The sequence below is a fragment of the Lactuca virosa genome, chromosome 4 (genome assembly GCF_052849685.1).
Source record: "Lactuca virosa cultivar CGN04683 chromosome 4, Lactuca_virosa_CGN04683_v6, whole genome shotgun sequence".
Lineage (NCBI taxonomy): Eukaryota > Viridiplantae > Streptophyta > Magnoliopsida > Asterales > Asteraceae > Lactuca > Lactuca virosa.
This window is the reverse complement of record NC_136429.1, coordinates 410,018,332-410,039,620: the sequence shown is the minus strand read 5'-3', so window position 1 is coordinate 410,039,620 and position 21,289 is coordinate 410,018,332. Positions and strand designations below refer to the sequence as shown.

General features: G+C 40.6%; 1 protein-coding gene across 1 annotated transcript; it reads right to left on the bottom strand.

The window, feature by feature from the left end:
• Window positions 1-225: 225 nt before the first annotated feature.
• On the bottom strand, window positions 226-2,061 carry LOC145108907 (peroxidase 72-like). The gene is made up of 4 exons (XM_079045991.1): window positions 1,758-2,061; window positions 1,323-1,520; window positions 866-1,031; window positions 226-793 (listed from the first exon to the last, which is right to left on the bottom strand). Exons 1-4 carry the CDS (start codon window positions 1,983-1,985, stop codon window positions 399-401), a joined length of 987 nt encoding a protein of 328 aa, XP_078902117.1. The 5' UTR covers window positions 1,986-2,061; the 3' UTR covers window positions 226-398.
• Between the last annotated feature and the right edge of the window lie 19,228 nt (window positions 2,062-21,289).

Below are 21,289 nucleotides of genomic sequence, written 5' to 3'. Positions count from 1 at the left end.
CATGAAAAAACATAGGAACTTAATTCTTATTATTTAAATAAAAAAACAATAAAAATAAATGTAAAAAATAATAAGAAAGGGTATAATAGTATAACAAAAGAATACTATAGGGAGAATAAGAATCCAAATTTTGACCAAACCATAAGAACTAAAGAACGATTGATTTCAGTAATTACTCTTTTATTAATAAACAAAAACTCAATGTATTCTGACACATTACATATGAGACAGAACTTACAAAGAGTTGAAACAAACTAATAGATATACTACATATACTACATGGTATCTTTTTTAAGAAAATAAATCTCAAATGTGAGTAATTTATAGCGTGACAGATTCAAACTCAATACTTCCTTCTAGTAGTATTTAACCATTTGAACAAAATCCTTAAAAAGATATTACCCGTTGACATTCCTACAAGTCTTTCTGATTTCTCCTCTGAATCCTGTCAAGGGACTAATGTTTCCCATCTTAACCATTGACTTCGCAAACTGCATGAAAAACATGTCTTCATCTGCAGCATACTCCTTCACAAGCTTCATAGTCTCTTGGTTTTCTGTAAACAATATCTGATCAGAGCTCAACACCCCTTTTGAATCCATCAAATTCTTGTAGTAGCCATTGTCAAACTTTGTTGGGGTCACATTATCCAGAAAAAACAGGTTCTCATCACCACCCGATTGAGGACAGTTTGCACGCAGTTGAGCAGCAAACAATTGGTCGTTCTGCTCCTTATTGCTATACAGCCTTTGCTTGAAGCTGCCACACCTCGCTTTTCCAATTGTGTGACTCCCTGAAATTAAACAAAGAGTTAGCCATTTTCTTGAACTATACCCTAAATTTTCTTGAAAACATTGAAAAGTACCCGAAAGTGCTACAAGATCGATAATGTCAAGACCCTTGAGCTTGAATTTGGTGAGAATGGTTTGGAAAGTGTTGTTTGGAGCTGGAATATTGTGGTTAGACCCACGCAAACTTGCACCCAATGAGTCCCTTCTTCCCGCAGGAACTTCCCAGCTGGGTCCACCACTCTGTACAAGATAAACGTTTATGGCCCTAATTTTTTTTTATCAACAATAACTAGGTATATATAGTAATATAGATGATATTTACATTTTTTTTATAGAAAACGACATCGTTCAAATGAAGGATGCCAAAGTTGTAGAAAGTTATGGGAAATTCTTATTTTTCAATATATCTTAGTTATGATTTTTTTTTCCGGTAAGTATAAAGTTAAAAAGAAATATTCATAGGGTAGGTACCAGAACGGTAGAGTCTTTGGCTGCCAGAAAGTTAAAAAGAAATATTCATAGGGTAGGTACCAGAACGGTAGAGTCTTTGGCTGCCAGAGCCAAGATATCTGCACAGGAGACGGTCTGTGGACAGACCGCCTCCAGTGCAGCTTTGATCTCATCGATGATTTCAAATCCACGAACCGAGTTGCGGTTGGGGGCGGACCCTTTCTCGCTGATTATGTTGCGGCTACCACCATCGTCTAATAATATTGATGCATCACAACCCTACATATGATCATCATCAACAACATTAACATTCTAAAATGTCATGTGTAATTTTAACATGAAAAAATGAATATATATCAAATGAGATAACGTTTTAAGAGGTTAAGTGACATATCCCCTACTCTACTCCTAAATCTACACATTTTGTCAACCCTCGTTCAGAGTGGCACCAATCCAACAACATAGACTGAGGGGCACTAACCCAACAACATATGATACTGCTTATAATTCACAAACCTTAACGAAGCAATCATGGAAATGAAGCCTAAGTAAAGAAGCAGCCATGAGAGCATCTTGTGCAACTGCTTGTGCTACTATGGAACGAACTATATTGGTGGCTTGTGGGCATGATTGATCATAGAACTGTGGGTAGAGGTAACCTCCATTGGTGATCTTAGAGAAGCAAATGGGAGTTAGAGCCATGAAGAAACACATGGCCATGGCCATGTTTGATGAGAGAGCCATTTTTCTGATTCTAGTGGAAGTATGCTTGGTGGAGGTCTTGGTTTGGCTTGTGATGGATGTAGTATCCTGGCTATATATATCAGTTATTATACACAATGGTGGGGTTGGGTGGTTAAGAAAAAGGATCGAGGAAAATCTAAACACTTGATAAAAAAAATCTCATATTTTAGTAGTTAATATAAGAAAAAGAAAGTATTGGTTGAAGAAATGGATACTTGGTTGATATGGACCCGGTGAAAATGTGTTGTACAAGACAGTCATACTAAAGCTCAAAAGTAAAAGTCATTTTATTCACTTTTGGAATCATATTCTAAAGGGATATATAATGTAGATAAACATGATTGCAAAAATGTGGAAATGTGTTTATAATTTTAGATTGATTTAATAGTTAAAAGTGGGATGTATAACCTACTACTACGTAGTAGCTATCAGATAATTTTAAGGCGCGTTTTGTCAATTAACATGGAGTGGCTGAATCCTAAGCGAAGCTTGTATTGTTGTGGAATTAGGTCAACTATTACACAAATGTTTCTTCAATCATCAGCTTTTTCCAAAAATGCTATCATGATTTGCACAACATGCATTGTAATGTGTACATTTAAAACTTTTGGACTTTTGGTTGCAAAGAAAACATAGACTGTGACAGCGTGTGTTGTCATTTGTGATTCGACTTTATGTTTTTGTATTAGATTCCACCATGTGATTCATGGCACCTTCAGATTGCTTCAATATGAGTTGGTACATAGGCATCAACCCTCTTGTTCCCTTATGCGTTTTGGTAATTTTTTGTTAGATGTGATTTTTTTTAACAGCCATATTATTAGAGACCACAAGGCTAGCAAATAACTAGCCAAGAAAAAATTACAGGGTAATCATTTAGCCATCAATCGTAACTTTGTATTTGGAATTACAACTATTGTAGCAAAGAAAAAAAAAACAAATAATAATACTATCAACGATCTCACATTTCCACATCTTTCCCGACTCAAAAATAACGTCAATTATGTATTTCCAAAGCATCCAACACGTCGTAATACCCACCACTTCAAGTCTTTCCGATCTCCAAGTTTATCAGATTGATCCAAAAAAGAGACCTCATGTAACGCGGCTAAAAGCTCTTGCAATTGAACTTCTTCAATACCACCCCTAATATGTCTTCTCCACTGCCAATGCCACAAACCATTCACCAATCTATCAGCTACTCGTCATTTATCATCAATCTCTGGTTGAAAGAGACGACAAAAACGATCCTGTAACGGTTGATTACCTTACCACGAATCAAGCCAAAACCTAGCCTTATCACCCCTACGGACAAAATAGACACGACAGAGTATGGGACAATATTGCGGTCGTGAAGATCAAGCATAACCCCAACAATCTTAGCCCACGCGCCAAACCCGTTACACTGAGACTCCCTCTCCAAAAATCCACCATGATCCCCATGAAGCGCCTTAACGACCCAAACCCACAAAGCATTGTAATTGTTAAGAAAGCGCTAGCGCCACTTCTGGAGGAAGGCCTAGTTAAACGCCGCCAAGCTTCCCACCCCTAACCCACCTTTATGAGCATCTGCCAAAACCATCTCCCATTTGACCTAGGCTAGCTTTCGATCACCATCACTAGGGGTGTTCACGGTCTGATTTTTTCGGTTGTTAGGTCAAACCGAAACCAAACCGTTACTAACGGTTTTTGTCAAGCAAAAACCGAAGCCGAACCGTTACAATTGGGCTGTAATAATTAAATATTGTGGGTTTTAAAGTTTATTATTTGTACATAAAAATTAATATATAATACAATAAAATACAATTACATATAAAAAAATTAATTAATATATATATAAATCCTACGGTCCGGTCCGGTTTTTATACGGTTTGAAATCCTAAAAACCGTAAGCCAAACCGTTCAATACGGTTTGAAAAGTTCGAAACCGCAAGCTAAACCGTAAAGAAAAATACAAACCGTAAAACCAAACCGATGACCGGTTTGGCCGGTTTGATCACGGTTTCAAACCGAATCACAAACACTCCTGACCATCACATCCACCCCCAAAAAAATAGTTGTCAACTGCTCCAAAATTTTAATAACGCTTATGGGGCCTTAAAAAGGGATATAAAGTAAATTCCTAAACTCCCGAGCACCGACTTAATTAAAGTCAAACGCCCCCAACCCCCCCCCCCCCCCAAAAAAAAAAAAAAAAAAAAAACAATTTCACCTTCCATTTGAATAATTTAGATTTAAATCTATTCACTAAAATATCCCACCTTGATTTCTTCACCATATTATCTCCTACCGGCAGACCCAAATACTTAAAAGGTACAAGGGCGCATCCTGTAATAATAGCTAACCTCAACACCTCATCTTCCGAAACCCTACCCTAAACATATACGACTTATGAATATTAAGCTTAAGCCAATAAGCCCTATAAAAATTTTCTAAAACAGACATTACCATCAATATTATCACGGTTCCAATCAGTCAAGAAAACCACATCATCTGTGCAAACAAGATGCAATAAAACCAAACCATCAGAACCAATCCGAACTCCATGAATAGACCTATTTTCCACGACTTCCTTAATGCATGTGTGCATACCCTCTATAGCACCCTGTTCTGAATTGTTTCCTAATTCGGGGTTGTGATCTGAAGATCGGGTATCATAAGGCTTAGGGCCTTTGGAAAAGGGAGATTTAGACCCATTTGGGTGTGGGTAAGGTAAGTTAGATGATCCAAGAGTCCGGTTTGTGATTTGGAGCCCAAGGGTATAACCGTAAAATGGCAGTTCGGGCTTTTATGAATATTGGATTTTAGTTCGGGAAGTTTTAAGGCAAGGATGAGTTGATAGAAGTGTAGAACTTCTCGTTACCTTTACGTGGATATAAGGAACGTCGAAATCGGATTTAGAATGAAGAAGTTATGGCATTTGGAAGTTGGTGGGTTTAAGGCTAAGCCTAGTACGCGGGGCGTACTTAGGGAGTACGCCGCACGTACTAGGGAGAAGGATTGCGGCACCTTTGGGAGTACGTTGAGCGTACTCAAGTTTTATGCAAGCCCTAATTTAGGCTCTCCTATTTAAGCTCTTTAACTCAACACCAAACCCTATTATCTTTAGCCTTCATCCCTTTAAACCCTAGATTCGAAACCCTAAGTGCATTTGGTGAGATTTGAGCCTAAAAGTGAGTTTGTTGGTGTTTTTTGGTGAAGAAGAAGAAGAGGAACACTTGGAGGCAAATCTTGAGCTTGTAAATCCAGGATTACCTTCTCATTTGCAAGCTTTTTGAGGTAAAAAGCTCTGACCTTGATGATATTTTGTGTTAGATTCGTTTTATGGAGTTTTGTATGCATTTTGAAGTCTTTTGAGTTAATTTTGAGCTTTTGATATACTCCAAAAGCTATGTGATATGTGTATTTTTATACATATTTTTTTATATATCGTATCTTAATATTTTAGCCTTTATTATTCTTATTTAGAACTAAAAGGTACTTATAATGATTTGAATTATAATTTACAGCTATTAGTTGTTGATAGAGCGGAAAAGAAAGGATTGGAATGGAATTCGGGCTTAGAAGCAAAAAGAAAGAAGATGGCTGAAGGCAGCCCACTACGCCCAGCGTAGTGGGACTTACGCCCAGCGTAATGACGAGGTGAAGACTACGCCCAACGTAGATACAAGTACGCCCAGCTTACTTGGCTTGGATCTGAAGGCTTGATCGCGATGAGTTTCTTAGTACGCCCCGCGTACACGAACTTATGCCCAGCGTACGTAAATCGGTTCCAAAGTTTATAAAAAGCGATTTCGGCCTGCCAGAAGAGAGAACTCGACTACCATTGATCCTTAGTCGACAAGTAACTTATATTTGGCCGTTTTGAGGGTCTAGAAGGCGGTCGGGAGGCCGTTAAGCTGGCGGAAGCAAAGATCGAAGGGATTAGAGAGCGGATTTGTGTCGGTAATCATGTGGTTGTTAACGTGACCATGTTTAGCATTCCATTGTGATGCCACTATGTGTTACTTTTTTATTTGGGTGTTAAAACCCTTTGCTTTGTGTTTATGACTAGATGAAACCTTGATTTATGGATTAATTGTTATGTGGATTGTTTAATTCGTGTTTAATTTATCTTGTTGAGCTTGTTAAAGACCCTTATGTGTTAATGATAATTATTTTCTGTTAATAATCAAGTTATTAAGTTGCATGAACATCATCTTAATTTCTTGAATCATATGGATTTGTGAAAACAATATTGTATGCTTAGAATTAGTGAATATGAACCTAGGATTAACTAATAAAATAAGTAAGTTAATGTGTGAGCATGTGTGATGAACAACCACATATAAGTTGATTGAATTGATAAATTTAATTAACTAAGATTACAAGTCTTGCTTGATACGAACTTAACACTAGGAAACTTGTTAGTTTAATCAATTGGCCACTGTTTGAATTGACTTGTTTGCTAAATGATTAGTAATAGTGAACATGAAACTAATCATTTTAGAAATCGGTGAACATGAATAAATAAATCTATGTGTGCAATTGTCTATGATTTCAAGATGTAATTGGTCTAAACCAAAGTACCTAAAGAGATTTGTCTTCGTTCAGGTTATCGATATTTGCTATTTATTTGTCTGTTTGAGATTTAATTTAATAAAACCTTTCTTTACTGCTTTTGTGTGTTTTGTGTAACCTATAATCAAAATTTTAAATTAATTCACTATCGTTCCCCTTGTGTTCGACACCCTTGCTTATCAAAGTTGTACTATACTCAATCGGGTTCACTGCCTGTAAGGTGTGGTTTAGATGCGATAAACTAGGAATTATAAATAAAAAAACTAATGCATTAAATATTCACATCCAGTTTTTGGCGCCGTTGCCGTGGAACGGTTTTCAATTAATTTAGTTTGTTTGATTATTCGTTATTTGTTTTTAATTTTTAGTTTTATTTTGTTTTTCGTTGATAACGTGTCACTTGTCCGAAAGTTGTGGCTGCTGTTTGCAGAATTTCAAATGTTTAGAAGTCCCCAATTGAATTAGTTGGAAAAAGAAAATTAAAATAGGCAATAAGAAAAGAATGCATTAAAATTACACCCAACGTAATTGAAATTACGCCAAGCATACTCAACAGATGGTCGCGACCAAGTAAATTCTCAGAATTGGAATTACCCCCCGCGTACTTTGGAGTTACGCCCAGCGTAACTCGGCGACAGGTAATATCTTTATCCCTTTTACTTTTTGTACCTCTTTCAACTTATTCCAACCCTACGCTGTGATGGCCGAGTTCTCCACAAAGGTTTCGATTTTTCTTCTTTTCTTGTAGAATTCGACACAGAGGTATGTTATTTGGTTACCATTTGGCTTAAATTTATGTTTAATTTCTAGAAATTGGTTAGATTAAGCTATATAGAAATCTAGGGTTTATACACTTCTTGAATTGGGGCCGATTTCATAAGAATTTATGCTTGATTATGCCTTAATAGACCGATTCAGACCATTAAATTAAACCCTTGGACTTAATGTGGCCTCCAAAACGTACACGAACCAGCGATTTGGTTTTCTGGACGTACGCCTAGTGTTGTTCCCATATTTTGACTGCCTTGCGTAATCCCCTGCGAATACTTGTTGGTTGTTGGCTGATCATGGCTTAAAACTATGAACGAACAGAGAACAGATTCGAGCCTCTAGATATACGCCCAGCGTACTCTGGACGTACGCCCAGCATACAGACCTTGCCCATCACACTTCTTTTTCAACTAAATTCTGTTTAATGATGTGGGTATTTTTTGTGTTGGTTTTGTTTTTATTTTTTGCAGATTATGGCTCGAAGAAATCAACGATCAAATCCACCCGAGGACGTAACCGATCACCGCTTCTTGCAATTCCCACGAACCTTGAATGATGAAACTCGTGGCAAATACTTGAACAATTTAATTTTGCTACTCACTAAAGAAATTGACATTGCACCTTCATTCTACTGGGGATTGGCATCCCAAACTGGACTTGATGAGCTAATCCGGAATTTTTGCAATACACCCACTTGGACGCGAGTGGTGTGCCTTTGTTTGTATGCCGAGGTTAGGACAGATTGTTCAGGATTCAGGAGCCTGTTTATCGGGAATTTTTGCTGGAGTTCTATTCTACAGTTTCCTATGATCCTAGGAAGACACCCGATAACAAGACAACTTTTTCCTTTTGACTTGGTGGTGTGAGTCGGGAGTGCAGCGCAATTGAGCTTGCCACCAGAGTTGGGATTTATACTGCAGATGAGACGAGGAGTGACCACTTCCCGACATTCCTTGTTGAATGTGTTAAGAGTTGGCCAAATGATTACAACGAAAATACTTTTTGGGTTGAGATTACTGGAGGAGTTTACATACCATCCACTGCTCGGGGGAAGATGATTCGGTCTACCACTTACAGATTATTGCATCGTTTGATTTCTATGTCTCTCACGCATCATAACAATAGTGAGAGAGTGCCTTCTACAGATTTGTATTTCCTGTGGGCTCCTGTTACTCCAGGGAGGCACCCGAACCTCTCGGTTGCTTTAGCTACTTAGATAGGGAGGAGGGCCAGGGGGCTTCGAGAGGATAGCCCGATTTGTGGTGGGCAATTCATCACACGCTTAACTCGATCATATCAGTTGTTGACGGGGGAGATCACTAGATTGATGGTGTTTTATGATACGAGGCCGATGAGTTTACAGTTATTGGAGTCGATGCGAGTACTCGAGCGGGGAGATGATGGTATTATCCGGATACGACCAGATGACGTGGTCGACGAGGAGGGGGCGGATGAGCCAGCACCTGAGAGACGGGGGAGGCGTAGACCTGCTCCTCGAGGAGCACAGGTGGGACCTGAGCCAGAAATTGATTTACGTTTCCTTGCTCAGCGCATGGACGAGGGATTTCAGCGCATAGACGAGAGATTCCAGCGCATGGACAAGCGTTGTGAGCACATGGAGAGTAGACAGCAGTGGTATGGGGATGCGATGACCGCATTCTTTGCCCATCAGGGTTTTCATTACCCGGTTCCTTTTCCTCCACCATACCAGTCGCGACATGATGGAGCAGGCACATCAGGGACGCAACAACATGACGACAGGGATGATGAGTGACCTAGTTATCCTTTTATGTTATTTTATTTTTGGTTTGTTAGACTTATTAGTTTTTATTTTTTATTTTGGTGTGTTTTAATTAGGATGTTTTATTTACGTAATTTTGTTTTCCGTGTTGATGCTCTTTGATTGCTTTAGATCTTTGCAGATTTTTCACCCTTAGAAAGCTGGCAGTAAGTTCAACAGCTAGGTACGACTGTTGTTTTATCACAAGAGAGAAAGTCGTGTGAGAGTTCGAAGTTTATAGTCAAGACCCACGATTTTTCATAAGTGTGGGGTGCGTGTCAATGTTGTGAGAGTATATTATTTAGAAGAGTGGCGTTTCTTCCATACATTGATTCCTATGGTATGGATGAGTTGTTCCCACACCACGGAGTTATATTTTGATGCAAAGCAGAATTATTGTCCTGGCTGCCACGACATGGTTGACACTTTCCTATGTCGTGGGCGAGTTTTTCATCACGAGAGGAAGCTGTCATTCTCGATACCACGACCTGGCCACCAATTACCACGTCGTGGCTATGCTATTATTCGCAATATAGATTTTACTTCACTCGACGACACGACGTGGTCGACACTTTCCCAGGTCATGGTTACTACACATTGCATTAGTTTGCAATTCTTTGCACCACCTTGCAAAAGTCAGTGTTCTTGATTTTATTTTCTGGCAAATTCAGAAGCAACAGTTCCAATTTCCAGTCTTCCAGCAATTTAAGGAGCAACTTTTAGCAGCCCCATTCAATCTCGTCACAACTACCCCAGGGAAGTCTGTTCCTTTTTCTCCCTTTTTACTGCTTTTAGGTGCTTAATTAGTTTTATGCATACAATGAGGGCATTGTATGAAATAAGTGTGGGGTAGGGGGTCGAAAAAGGAATTTAAATTGGAAAATTAAAAATTGCTAGATTAGGAAAATTTAAAATTTAAAAATTTAAAAACTTGAAATAATAGTTTAATTTAGGAAAATCTAGTGATAATTTAAATTTTTGCTAATATTGTGTGGGATGATCCGATGAGAACCCAAATGTTTACGTGAGCCAACACATGTTATAGTGTATTTGTGGCTTCCCATTTCCTAGTGAAAAGTCATGAGGTATGAAAGGTAATCTGGTAGTTTATATGGCATAATATGTTTTGCAGCCTAAACCTGAAATCTATCCAGGAAAGCTTATGTAGTCATTGCACATGGACTAATACCTTTAGCCAATAAGGGTTGAAGTTAAGCATCCTTGCTTAAGCATGTAGGATTTGAGTGAAAAAAAAAAGTAAGATGTGAAAAAAAAGAGAAATTACCAAAAAGTTGAAGAATTTTGGAGCTATCAAGTATGAAGATCAAAAGATCAAAATTCCAAAAAGAAAAAATTTGAAGATACCAAAAATAGAAAAAAAAAGGTGGTGAATTCAAAGAAATTAAAGATCAAATATCAAAGAAGTGAAGAATTCCAAGAGCACCAATTCGGTATCTAAAGTTGTAATTTCTAGATTATGTATGCTTGGGTTGCTTAACCAAAAATACCTTGAGGTTAAGAAAGAGTTTTGAGAATTGATTCGGAGTGTTGCAGAAATGAGTGTCGTATAAACTAAGGGGTGAAAGTTCATAAGGACCGTGAGTATTTAGGAGTGGGAAGTCTTAGGAATTATAGACACAAATACATACATTGTGCTCTTGGGATAATGGTTGGGTTTAAAATGGATAGTTTTATGCGATTTTGGTAAATCAAAAGTAAGTTTGCTTTGGGGCAAGCAAAGACTAAGTGTGGGGTATTTTGATATATGTATTTTTATACATATTTTTTTTATATATCGTATCTTAATATTTTAGCCTTTATTATTCTTATTTAGAACTAAAAGGTACTTATAATGCTTTGAATTATAATTTACAGCTATCAGTTGTTGATAGAGCGGAAAAGAAAGGATTGGAATGGAATTCGGGCTTAGAAGCAAAAAGAAAGAAGATGGCTGAAGGCAGCCCACTACGCCCAGCGTAGTGGGACTTACGCCCAGCGTAATGACGAGGTGCAGACTACGCCCAGCGTAGATACAAGTACGCCAACGTACTTGGCTTGGATCCGAAGGCTTGATCGCGATGAGTTTCTTAGTACGCCCCGCGTACACCAACTTATGCCCAGCGTACGTAAGTCGGTTCCAAAGTTTATAAAAAGCGATTTCGACCTGCCAGAAGAGAGAACTCGACTACCATTGATCCTTAGTCGAGAAGTAACTTATATTTGGCCGTTTTGAGGGTCTAGAAGGCGGCCGGGAGACCGTTAAGCTGACAGAAGCAAAGATCGAAGGGATTAGAGAGCGGATTTGTGTCGGTAATCATGTGGTTGTTAACGTGACCATGTTTAGCATTCCATTGTGATGACACTATGTGTTACTTTTTTATTTGGGTGTTAAAACCCTTTGCTTTGTGTTTATGACTAGATGAAACCTTGATTTATGGATTAATTGTTATGTGGATTGTTTAATTCGTGTTTAATTTATCTTGTTGAGCTTGTTAAAGACCCTTATGTGTTAATGATAATTATTTTCTGTTAATAATCAAGTTATTGAGTTGCATGAACATCATCTTAATTGCTTGAATCATATGCATTTGTGAAAACAATATTGTATGCTTAGAATTAGTGAATATAAACCTAGGATTAACTAAGAAAATAAGTAAGTTAATGTGTGAGCATGTGTGATGAACAACCACATATAAGTTGATTGAATTGATAAATTTAATTAACTAAGATTACAAGTCTTGCTTGATACGAACTGAACACTAGGAAACTTGTTACTTTAATCAATTGGCCATTGTTTGAATTGACTTGTTTGCTAAATGATTAGTAATAGTGAACATGAAACTAATCATTTTAGAAATCGGTGAACATGAATAAATAAATCTATGTGTGCAATTGTCTATGATTTCAAGATGTAATTGGTCTAAACCAAAGTACCTAAAGAGATTTGTCTTCGTTCAGCTTATCGAGATTTGCTATTTATTTGTCTGTTTGAGATTTAATTTAATAAAACCTTTCTTTACTGCTTTTATGTGTTTTGTGTAACCTATAATCAAAATTTTAAATTAATTCACTACCGTTCCCCTTGTGTTCGACACCCTTGCTTATCAAAGTTGTACTATACTCGATCGGGTTCACTGCCTGCAAGGTGTGGTTTAGATGCGATAAACTAGGAATTATAAATAAAAAACTAATACATTAAATATTCACATCACTATGGAGGTTAGATCTTAGCTCCATGAGGGTCATAAAAATGCAAACTTTGTGTGAGATTTTGATCCATGCAAGCATTAAGACCTTTATTAAGCTTCTTTTAAGTGTTAAGTCCTTTTAAGGCATGTAAGATAGTAAAGTTGGCAACTTTATTATTTAAGGCCTTATGTAGGGATCAGAACTGTGTTTGGGCAACTTGACTTAACCCATTAAGAGCTTAATTTTGTTTTTATGGCCTCTGACAAGTATGTTGGGCATTCATGGGAGTACGCTCAGCGTAATGTTAGGATCTTGCATCAACAGCTTGTACCTTCTGCTTCGAGGGTCACTACGCGGGGCGTACTCCCCAGTTCAACTATTTTGGGCCTTGTTGGGCCATTGGACTTCTGACTTTGGGCCATGGATAGACTAAGGGTTTTCTTGGAATTAGTTCCATGATGGTTTTGGGGCCCATTTAAGAACTTGGTCCATATTGATCCTTGGGATGCCTTTTAGGAAATTGGGATTTTTTGAGCAAATGGGTTGGGCCATGGTTTTGGGCCAAGTAAGAAAATGGTAAAATTGTCTTTTACCCTTTCTAAGGTTGGATTATGGAGTGGGCCTCGGATTTTAGGTTATTGGGGTAATTATTAATTAAGGTTGTATTTATTGTTAGTTGATGAGAGGTTATCCGGTTCAGCGACGCGAGCAACTATTTGGTTTTCAGCGGATTGAGGTGAGTCTCCTCACTGTACTCGTGGGTCGAAGGCACCAATGTCGGACCACTATGATATATATGCTAGTTGTCTTTGTGACTCTTGCATGGTATGATGGGTTAGGCCCATTTGTATGTTGGGCTAGGCCCATGGATCAGGAAGGGCTAGGCCCATTGTATGTTATGTAGGTGCTAACTGTCTTTGTGACTTTTTTATTAGTATGATCGGGCCGGGCCCATTGGTTTGGCAGGGCTAGGCCCATTACAGTGGGATGGGACCAATACGCGGGTCGGGCCCAATGTGAGGGCTAGGCCTAATGGTAAGTATGGTATGTGGTATTTTGGGGAACTCGCTAGGCTTTGTGCTTATGGTTTTATAGTTATGGTTTCAGGTACTTCTGGTTCGAAGGGAAAGGGCCCGACTTGATCGCAGCGCATCCACCCATGTTTCTGCATTGTGATGATTTTAGGATTGTACTATGATGACTGTTTTATTATAATACTTTTAAATGTTTGGATAAAAGATAATTGGTGTTTCTATTGTATTAAAAATGAAAATTTTACTTTACAATTTTTGGGACGTTACAAGTTGGTATCAGAGCCTTAGTTCGAGGGATTCAGTCACACTCTCGGGTATGTCTGAACTCAAGATGAGGAATTTATAATCCTTTGAAAGAGAATGAGTTTCTAAGAAGATTTTGTAAAATGGAATAAATTTCTAAAAGGATTTTATGAAGACAAAGGGGGTGTCATGCATGTAATCGGCCGAGCTGAAGTAAGTGATTCCCAGAATACCCGTACATGTTTGTTATGATTATATGTTATGAGAATTGTATGCTAGGATAAGGCTAGGGATACTTTCAGGAATTGCATGATAGATTGGCCTGATATGTGATGCCTTGTAGCCTAGGAAGCATTGGGTGCTATGCTAGATTGGGAATATCTATTAATATCAATAATTGCTAAGTGTATGCTTTAAAAATTGTATACAGTTAGGATCATATAGCCCTAGAATGATTTATTTGGCATTATTTCATGTTCCTCGTTTGGTTGTGGTCCTAGGGTAGAGTCTTTTATTCGACAGTCTATTTGATCATGTATTGTGTATAATTTGCATGCATAAGGCAACTGACAGTGAGAGTGGAAGTTCCTAGCATGATTTATAGTATATGAGTTTGAATGTTCTTTGTTTATTCTATGTATTGGAGTGCTACTGCATGAATGTTGCTTGCTTTGTGCTTTGTGGAACTCTTAAGTGATGTGGGTTAGCTATTAAGTGAATATGTTAAGTCACATGTGACAAGGGTTGAATAATCTCAGAGTGATGGATTTGACCCTATTTCGCATCTCTCGTTTGAATCTAACCGTTGTAGGGATGGGTCTTTTACTCGAAGGATTATCTAAGCTTTGTTGCATGTGACTGTATGCATGAGGTGGTTAACTGACATTATGGGGAATTCTTCAGCAGCTGATGATAGGGTGAGGTCGGAAACCTAGGAAGTGCTTTAGTGAGTTTAATTGCACTGTTTAGTGAGTACTTGGAGTATCATTTTGAGAAGGTGACTTAGAGGATTCGGGATGATTCTTGAGGAAGGTATGGATATGTTTGGAAGGTAGTATTGGGCCCGTACTACTAAAAGCACAAGATCCATACTCGAATCGAGGAGAGTCACAGAGAGTCTAGGAAGCCTACTGGATAAGGATTCATGGTTATGTTATGATCATTTGCATGGTTGTTTTTCAGAATGGTGATGAGCACTCAGGAAGGAGGTTCGGGTTATGGTTCAGGCTCAGGTGTAGGTACCGATCCAATCGATGAGAAGATGCGGGAGTTCATCTCGTCGGAGATTACCCGCGGTATTTTGGAGCAGACTCATGTGATCTTTGGTATGGTCAAGGAGGGAATTATGGAGATTTTGGATGAGCATATGGGCGCATTCCATACTTAGGTTATGGCTATTGTTGGATCTCGCACTCTTTCTTTCCTTGAGTTTCGTGCTTGTAGAGCTCCCGAGTTCTTTGGGGAGAAAGACCCCATTGGCAGTAGGAGATGGTTAGCGGATATGGTGTACGTTTTCCGGACGAGTTTCTGCCCCGAGGGGTCGAAGGTCAGATTTTTCTCCTGTCTTCTGAAAGACAGAGCCCGAGATTGGTGGGAGGAGGTAGACTTCGCTTTGGGAGGCGAAGCCATGGAGATGATGACTTGGGATGAGTTTGTGACCCGGTTTAGGGCCAAGTTTGCACCAACTATTGAGGTGCAGTAGTTAGTGATGGAGTTTCAGGGCCTGTGCCAGACGACTGAGACTGTGGCAGAGATCACTGCCAGGTTCCGGGAGAGAGCTTTGTTGGTTCCACAGTATGCAACAGACGAGGAGATGAGGAAGGTGAGGTACCATGACATGTTTAGGGATGACATCATAGAGTTTGTGAGTTTGTGAGGGGATTGAGACCCTGAATGATATGATTGCTAGACAGGCCGAAGATGTTTCAGTTGTGGTCATATGGGTCATTTTAGTAGGGATTTCCCCCATGGGTTGGTTCCGATGTGTTTTCAATACAACCAGGTAGGCCACAAGATGGCCGATTGTACGATGTTGAGGGGTGGATCAGTGAGTACACCTGCTCCATTTACTTTGAGGATCACTGATGGTCGTGAGGGTAGGGCAGGATCCCCAACAGCAAGGAGCTGAGCATTATAGTGACGGTCAGGGGAGGCCAGAGCTTCATCAGATGCTATTGCAGGTATGTTATCTTTTGCTTTCTTCATGCTTATTGTTAGTATTTATATTTGCCTTGGAATCTGATATTGGTATGTGTAAGCATCATCTTTGGTTTAGTTCTCTATTTTGCCTGGGTTATATCATCGAGAATTGTTATATGCCATTTTTTGCATGCCAAGAGTTATTAGTGGGCCGTGTCTTGCTGACCGGGGTTCGGTTTGTTCGGTTGTTGTTCTGGTTCTTTGATGGGGTCAATTCATGGGTATCTCTTGGAAGACCTATGGACGAATTAGTTGGATTAGTTCATCAACGAAGTCAGAGTTCAGACATGTTATCATTTGTTCAGGTAGGATCGGCATTCGTCTATGGAAGGACCTTTGGGTCCAATCACTATTGCTGCTAGGGAAGGAGCAATAGCAAGAAGATGAAGGTGGCAGTTGCATGAGTTTGTTTGGACATTGGAAGTGCTTAGGGAGTTCCATAATCGCAAGGGTTAAAGATGGTTAGAATGAAGAGATCTTCGGAGAGTGAGAAGTTGGAGTGAAGGTTCACCAGTTCCAGTCTAAGAATATAGGCTTTGTCACCAGCATAGAGGACTTAAGGATTTGGTGTTGTATCATGGGTGAGCGATTGGGGTTATCGGACTTGCTGAGATTTCGGGGAGTATTCATCTGGATTTCAAGAGTTTGTGCAATCATCGAGATTGGCTAGTAATGGAACGTTAGTATTGGTAAGCTCAATTCGTCGACGGTTTAAATTATAAGGAGGTAAGATGGGTTGAGAATCCATCAAATTTTGTGGGTTGGGAGAGCTTCGACGAATCCAAGTGGGGAAGAATCGTTCAGATTTCTAGGAGATGGATAAGGTGTGAAACTAGGGAGAGTTTCATATCCCAGTAGGGAGCGAATACGACTCAAGTGCCGTCTGGATTGAAGTTGTGTGAGTTAGGAGTTGAGGAAACTTCCAACAGCTGGTTGGAGCCTTCTTTGTGATGTATAGCAGACATTTGGATGGATCCAGGTTGAGGGTTGTGTTAGAGCCTCGCTGCCTGTTCTTGTTTGATGAAGGCTTTGGGGTTCGAAGCATGACCCGAACACCTGATTTGGGTATAGCTGGGTGCGGGATCAACTCATGATGATTGTGGTTGGTATAGTATATGGACGGTAATACCATGGGTGGGGCCATGACACTAATGGAAGTGTTATAAGACTACGAGGTATCCGTAGCATTCACCAGGATAATAGACGGTTGTGGAAATGTTGTAAGTCTGCGATGGGATCGTAGTATTCGCCAGATTGAGGTAGACCATCATTGGGATGGTCATTGGTATGAAGGAGGATCAGTTCGTAGCTAGGGCAAGGCGGACGGTATTGTCGGAGGGCGTCTCTCTGTTATGGGAGGAGGACCATTGGGGTCAGAGGCAAGGTTAGGCCCGAGTAGCTCTCGACTGGGTGAGACTCGTGGGTGAGGCCCGTATGGATATGACAGTGTGGGTGAGACCCGATAGGGACCGTTTGGGTCAAGGTATTGGATCATGGTTAGAGTGAGATGGCTATGTGGTCAGTGAGTTGCATAAGAGTAATGCTTAGGCTGGGGAAGCCTTATCAGTTGGACTTTTGGGAACCTGGTGGCTGGACCAGGTGTGAGACTGGCAGTCTGAGCGGTGGATTGGGGATTTTTATATCCTAGTTTAACGAAAGATAGCCGTGAATCAAAATACTTCGGGTGAAATGCAAGTACAAGTCCTTGGATCTCAGGTTATGAGTTATGTACCGAGTTGGCTTTTGGTCGAGACTCGCGTTGGGAGTCGTTAGTCTGTGTATGCACGATCTTCACTTCAGCAAGTTATGGATTAGGGAATCTATATGCCTAGGATATCAGTTGGTAGGTTCAGGGTCAAAAAGGATGTTTTTAGTTCGGATGGTATAAAGAGGCCCTTGTCATTGTGCTTCAGAATGTTTCTACCTGTGTGGAGGTCAGGCAAGTTATGAGGCTTCAGAATTATAGCAGTAACGTATTGGTTCGGTAGTTAAAAGATCAGTGACTTGTTCAACATTAGGAGGTTTTGTTTGAAGCTTTGTTTTTCCAGGAGAGTGTTAAGAAGTGATTTCGAGGACACAATCTAATTTAAGTGGGGGAGAGTTGTAACACCGTGTTCCGAATCGTTTCCTAATTTGGGGCTATGACCCGAAGATCGGGTATCATAAGGCTTAGGGCCTTTGGAAAATGGATATTTAGACCCATTTGGGTATGGGTAAGGTGTAACACCCTAAAACTGGTATGCCTTGAAACCCTCGAGAATTCATAATTTTGCATGTTCGGTCCCTTGAGTACGTTGGGCGTACCTATGGGTACGCTTAGCGTACTCTGCTTGAGTAATCGTGGAGGAGTCTCACGTACGCTGGGCGTACGAGAGGGTACGCCGTGCGTACACATCAGAGGGTCAAAACCCTAAATTTCGGACTTGTCCCCCTATTTATTCATCCTTAAGTCTCTTGGACCAAACCCTATCAGCCTCTTGAGCCTCTTTTCGTATACTTTCAGCTGTGAGTGAGTGTGTGAGAGTTTTGAGCTTAAAGAGAGGGTTTGGTGGGCATTTTGGAAGTTCTTTCAAGAAGAAAAAGTGGTCATACGAGCTTGGAACGATTTGGTGCTTCAAAATCCTGCCTAATAGTCATCTTGCAAGACTTCTGGAGGTATAAAGCTTGCACCTTTCCATTTAAATCTTTAGATCTAGCTAGGGTTTTCTAGTTTGGTCCCTTTGTTGGACTTTAGACCTCTTTTGGTGAGTTAAGCAGCTCCATAAGAGGAGAATGGCAGATCTAAGGTCCCTTGGTCGTTTTGAAGTATAAAAATGGAGTCTTGGTGGAAATATTGGTCTCATGCATGGGTTAAGGACCTTGGAAAGTCTTAATGAAGGTTTTGGGTGTATGTGATGCATGCAAAAGCATAAAATTGGCAACTTTATGCCTTAGGACGTATTAATCAACTCAGATCTGGCTTTTGGACGTAAAGAAACCGAGTATTAAGCACTTAATGGAGAAAGTGCTCAATCTAGAAGAACGTTGGGCGTACGCAATGTACGCTGCGCGTAGTCCTTAAGACCCCGGTACGCCGAGCGTACGCACTGCAGATTGGGCCGGATCTATTTTGGGCCTTCGAGCCTTTGGGTTTCATTTGGTTTTTGGGCTTGGTTGGATTCTGTGAGTTCGGGGCTTTTCATCTGATTTGGGCCATGGATGCAATGGTTGGGCTTTTGGGCCAAAAGGCCCATTATGGTTATTGGACTTGGACTTTGGGGCCCATTAGCAAGGATGGGATAATTGGGCCTCATGGATAAGGTTGGGGCTTGGGTTTTCCTTTTATTAATCTAAGGTCCTAACGTAGGTGATATAATCTTCAGCCCGGGAGATTTCGGACAGTTAGGAGATAAGCTTTGGCATTCGGCAGGCGGGAGGTGAGTCTCCTCACCACACCAATGGGTCTAAGGCACCAAGGCCGGCCCATTATGTGTTTACGATATATATGTTAGCCATTCTGTGAATTTATATGTCTTGTGACTGCACTTGCGTGAAAGACCTCGTGGGGTTCCCGAGGCACTTAGGTATAAGACCTTGGAGGGTTTCCTTGGCATCCTAGGTCAAAGACCCCGGGGGGTTCCCGAGGCATTGGGCTAAGACCATGTGGGGGTTCCCATGGCACCCGGAATAAGACCCTGGAGGGTTTCCAGGGCTTCCTTATGTGACTAGCATGCATGATTTATATGTTCTGTATATCTGATTAGCTTGTATGATATGCGTTAGTTATGGGTGTGTTCTGGGGAACTCACTAAGCTTCCAAGCTTACCGTTTGTGGATTTGTTTCAGGTACATCCGAGCCTAAGGGCAAGGGCAAGGCGTGATGGCGCGGCGTGCACTCTATCTCTTCTTATTTACTATATTGGGATGCTCTGATAATTTAAACATGATGTAATAGTTATGAGTTTGAAAACAATTATGATGGGATATCTTGGTTTACGCAAATATGTTTATTAACTAAAAATGAAAAGTTTCTTTGTAAAAATTGGGTCATTACAAGTTGGTATCAGAGCCTTGGTTTGAGAGATTCGGGCACACCCTCGGGTGTGTCAGGACTCAAACTAAAGGAATGGTAAAAATTGTTTTCAAAAGATAACATAAAACGAATTTTTTTTTAGAAATGAAGAGATGGGGGTGCAACGCACGTGATCAGCCGAGCCAAGTAAGTAATTCCCTAACATGTTAGCCATGCTATACTGATATGTGAGCCTTGTTGATTATATGGAACTTGCTATGTGTATGTTTTAAAAATTGTACACGATTAGGAGCTTATAGCCTCAGAATAACTGATTTGGCCTTATTTCCTGTTCCTTGTTTGGTTGTGGTCCTAGGGTAGAATCTTTTATTTGAAAGTCTATTTGATCCTCTTCTGTGTATAATTTGCATGCATAAAGGCAACCTAATATGATGGGTCTGTTTGATGTGGGTAGAACAAATCTTAGGATGACCTGGGTTTTGGGTGATACGGTGATATATGGTATATGATCTTTGTGGGACGAATCGGTGTTATCAGGTAGAGCCTTGGGGAAAGGTACAGGTAGGTGTGGAAGGTAGTATTGGGCCCGTACTACTGAAAGCACTGGACATGTACCCGAACCAATGTTGGATTTGACAACTCTTAGGAGGACCGGTATGGGAGGATCCCTAATATAGATGTCCTGATTATTATCGTTTGTGACATTTCAGTTCAGCATGGTGATGACACGATTTTGGGACAGGGGGATCAAGATCGGGGTCTGGATCGGGATCGGGCAGTGGTACTGAGCCTATTGATGAGAGGCTGCGCGAGGTCATTGCAGCTGAGTTTACGAAGGGCATTCTTGATGCTACCCCAGTGATCTTTGGGACGGTCAAGGAAGGTATTATGGAGATCATGGAGGGAGAGGCTAAGGTCATTCAGAGTCGAGATTGCTGCAGGTCAGGTCGGGGCCCGAACTCCCTCGTTCCGGGAGTTTAAGGCGTGTGGAGCGCCGGAGTTCTTCGGGGTCAGGGACCCCATTGTTAGCCGACACTGGGTAGCGGATATGGAGAACGCCCAGCAAACGAGTTCCTGCTCTGATGTGGCAAAAGTGAGTTTTGCTTCATGTATGTTACGAGACCGAGCCCAAGATTGGTGGGAGGAGGTGACCAATTAGGTGGGAGCAGCCGGTGTGGCTGAGATGACGTGGACCGAGTTCGTTCGACGATTTGATGAGGAGTTTGCACCACTCGTTGAGGTGCAACGACTAGTGAGGGAGTTTCATGACCTCCAGCAGACCACCGAGACTGTGGCGGAAATCACCGCCAAGTTTCGGGAACGAGCTTTGTTGATTCCACAGTATGCTAGAGATGAGGATATGAGGCGGACGAGATATCACTCCATGCTGAGGGACGATATCCGGAAGTTTGTGAGCTTCACGGGGTGCAAGACCCTGAATGAGATGGTGGAGAAGGCCCGTGAGCGAGAGATGGAGTTAGACTTCCGCACCAAGCGGAAGCCTGAGCAGGCACAG

Bases quoted from the DNA above. Each gene is read 5' to 3' on its own strand.
- LOC145108907 (XM_079045991.1), bottom strand. From the start codon at position 1,985: ATGGCTCTCTCATCAAACATGGCCATGGCCATGTGTTTCTTCATGGCT. The intron at 1,521-1,757 runs GTTTGTGAATTA...GATCATATGTAG, and splicing joins TCCATGATTGCTTCGTTAAG to GGTTGTGATGCATCAATATT. The intron at 1,032-1,322 runs GTACCTACCCTA...TATCTTGTACAG, and splicing joins CCAAAGACTCTACCGTTCTG to AGTGGTGGACCCAGCTGGGA.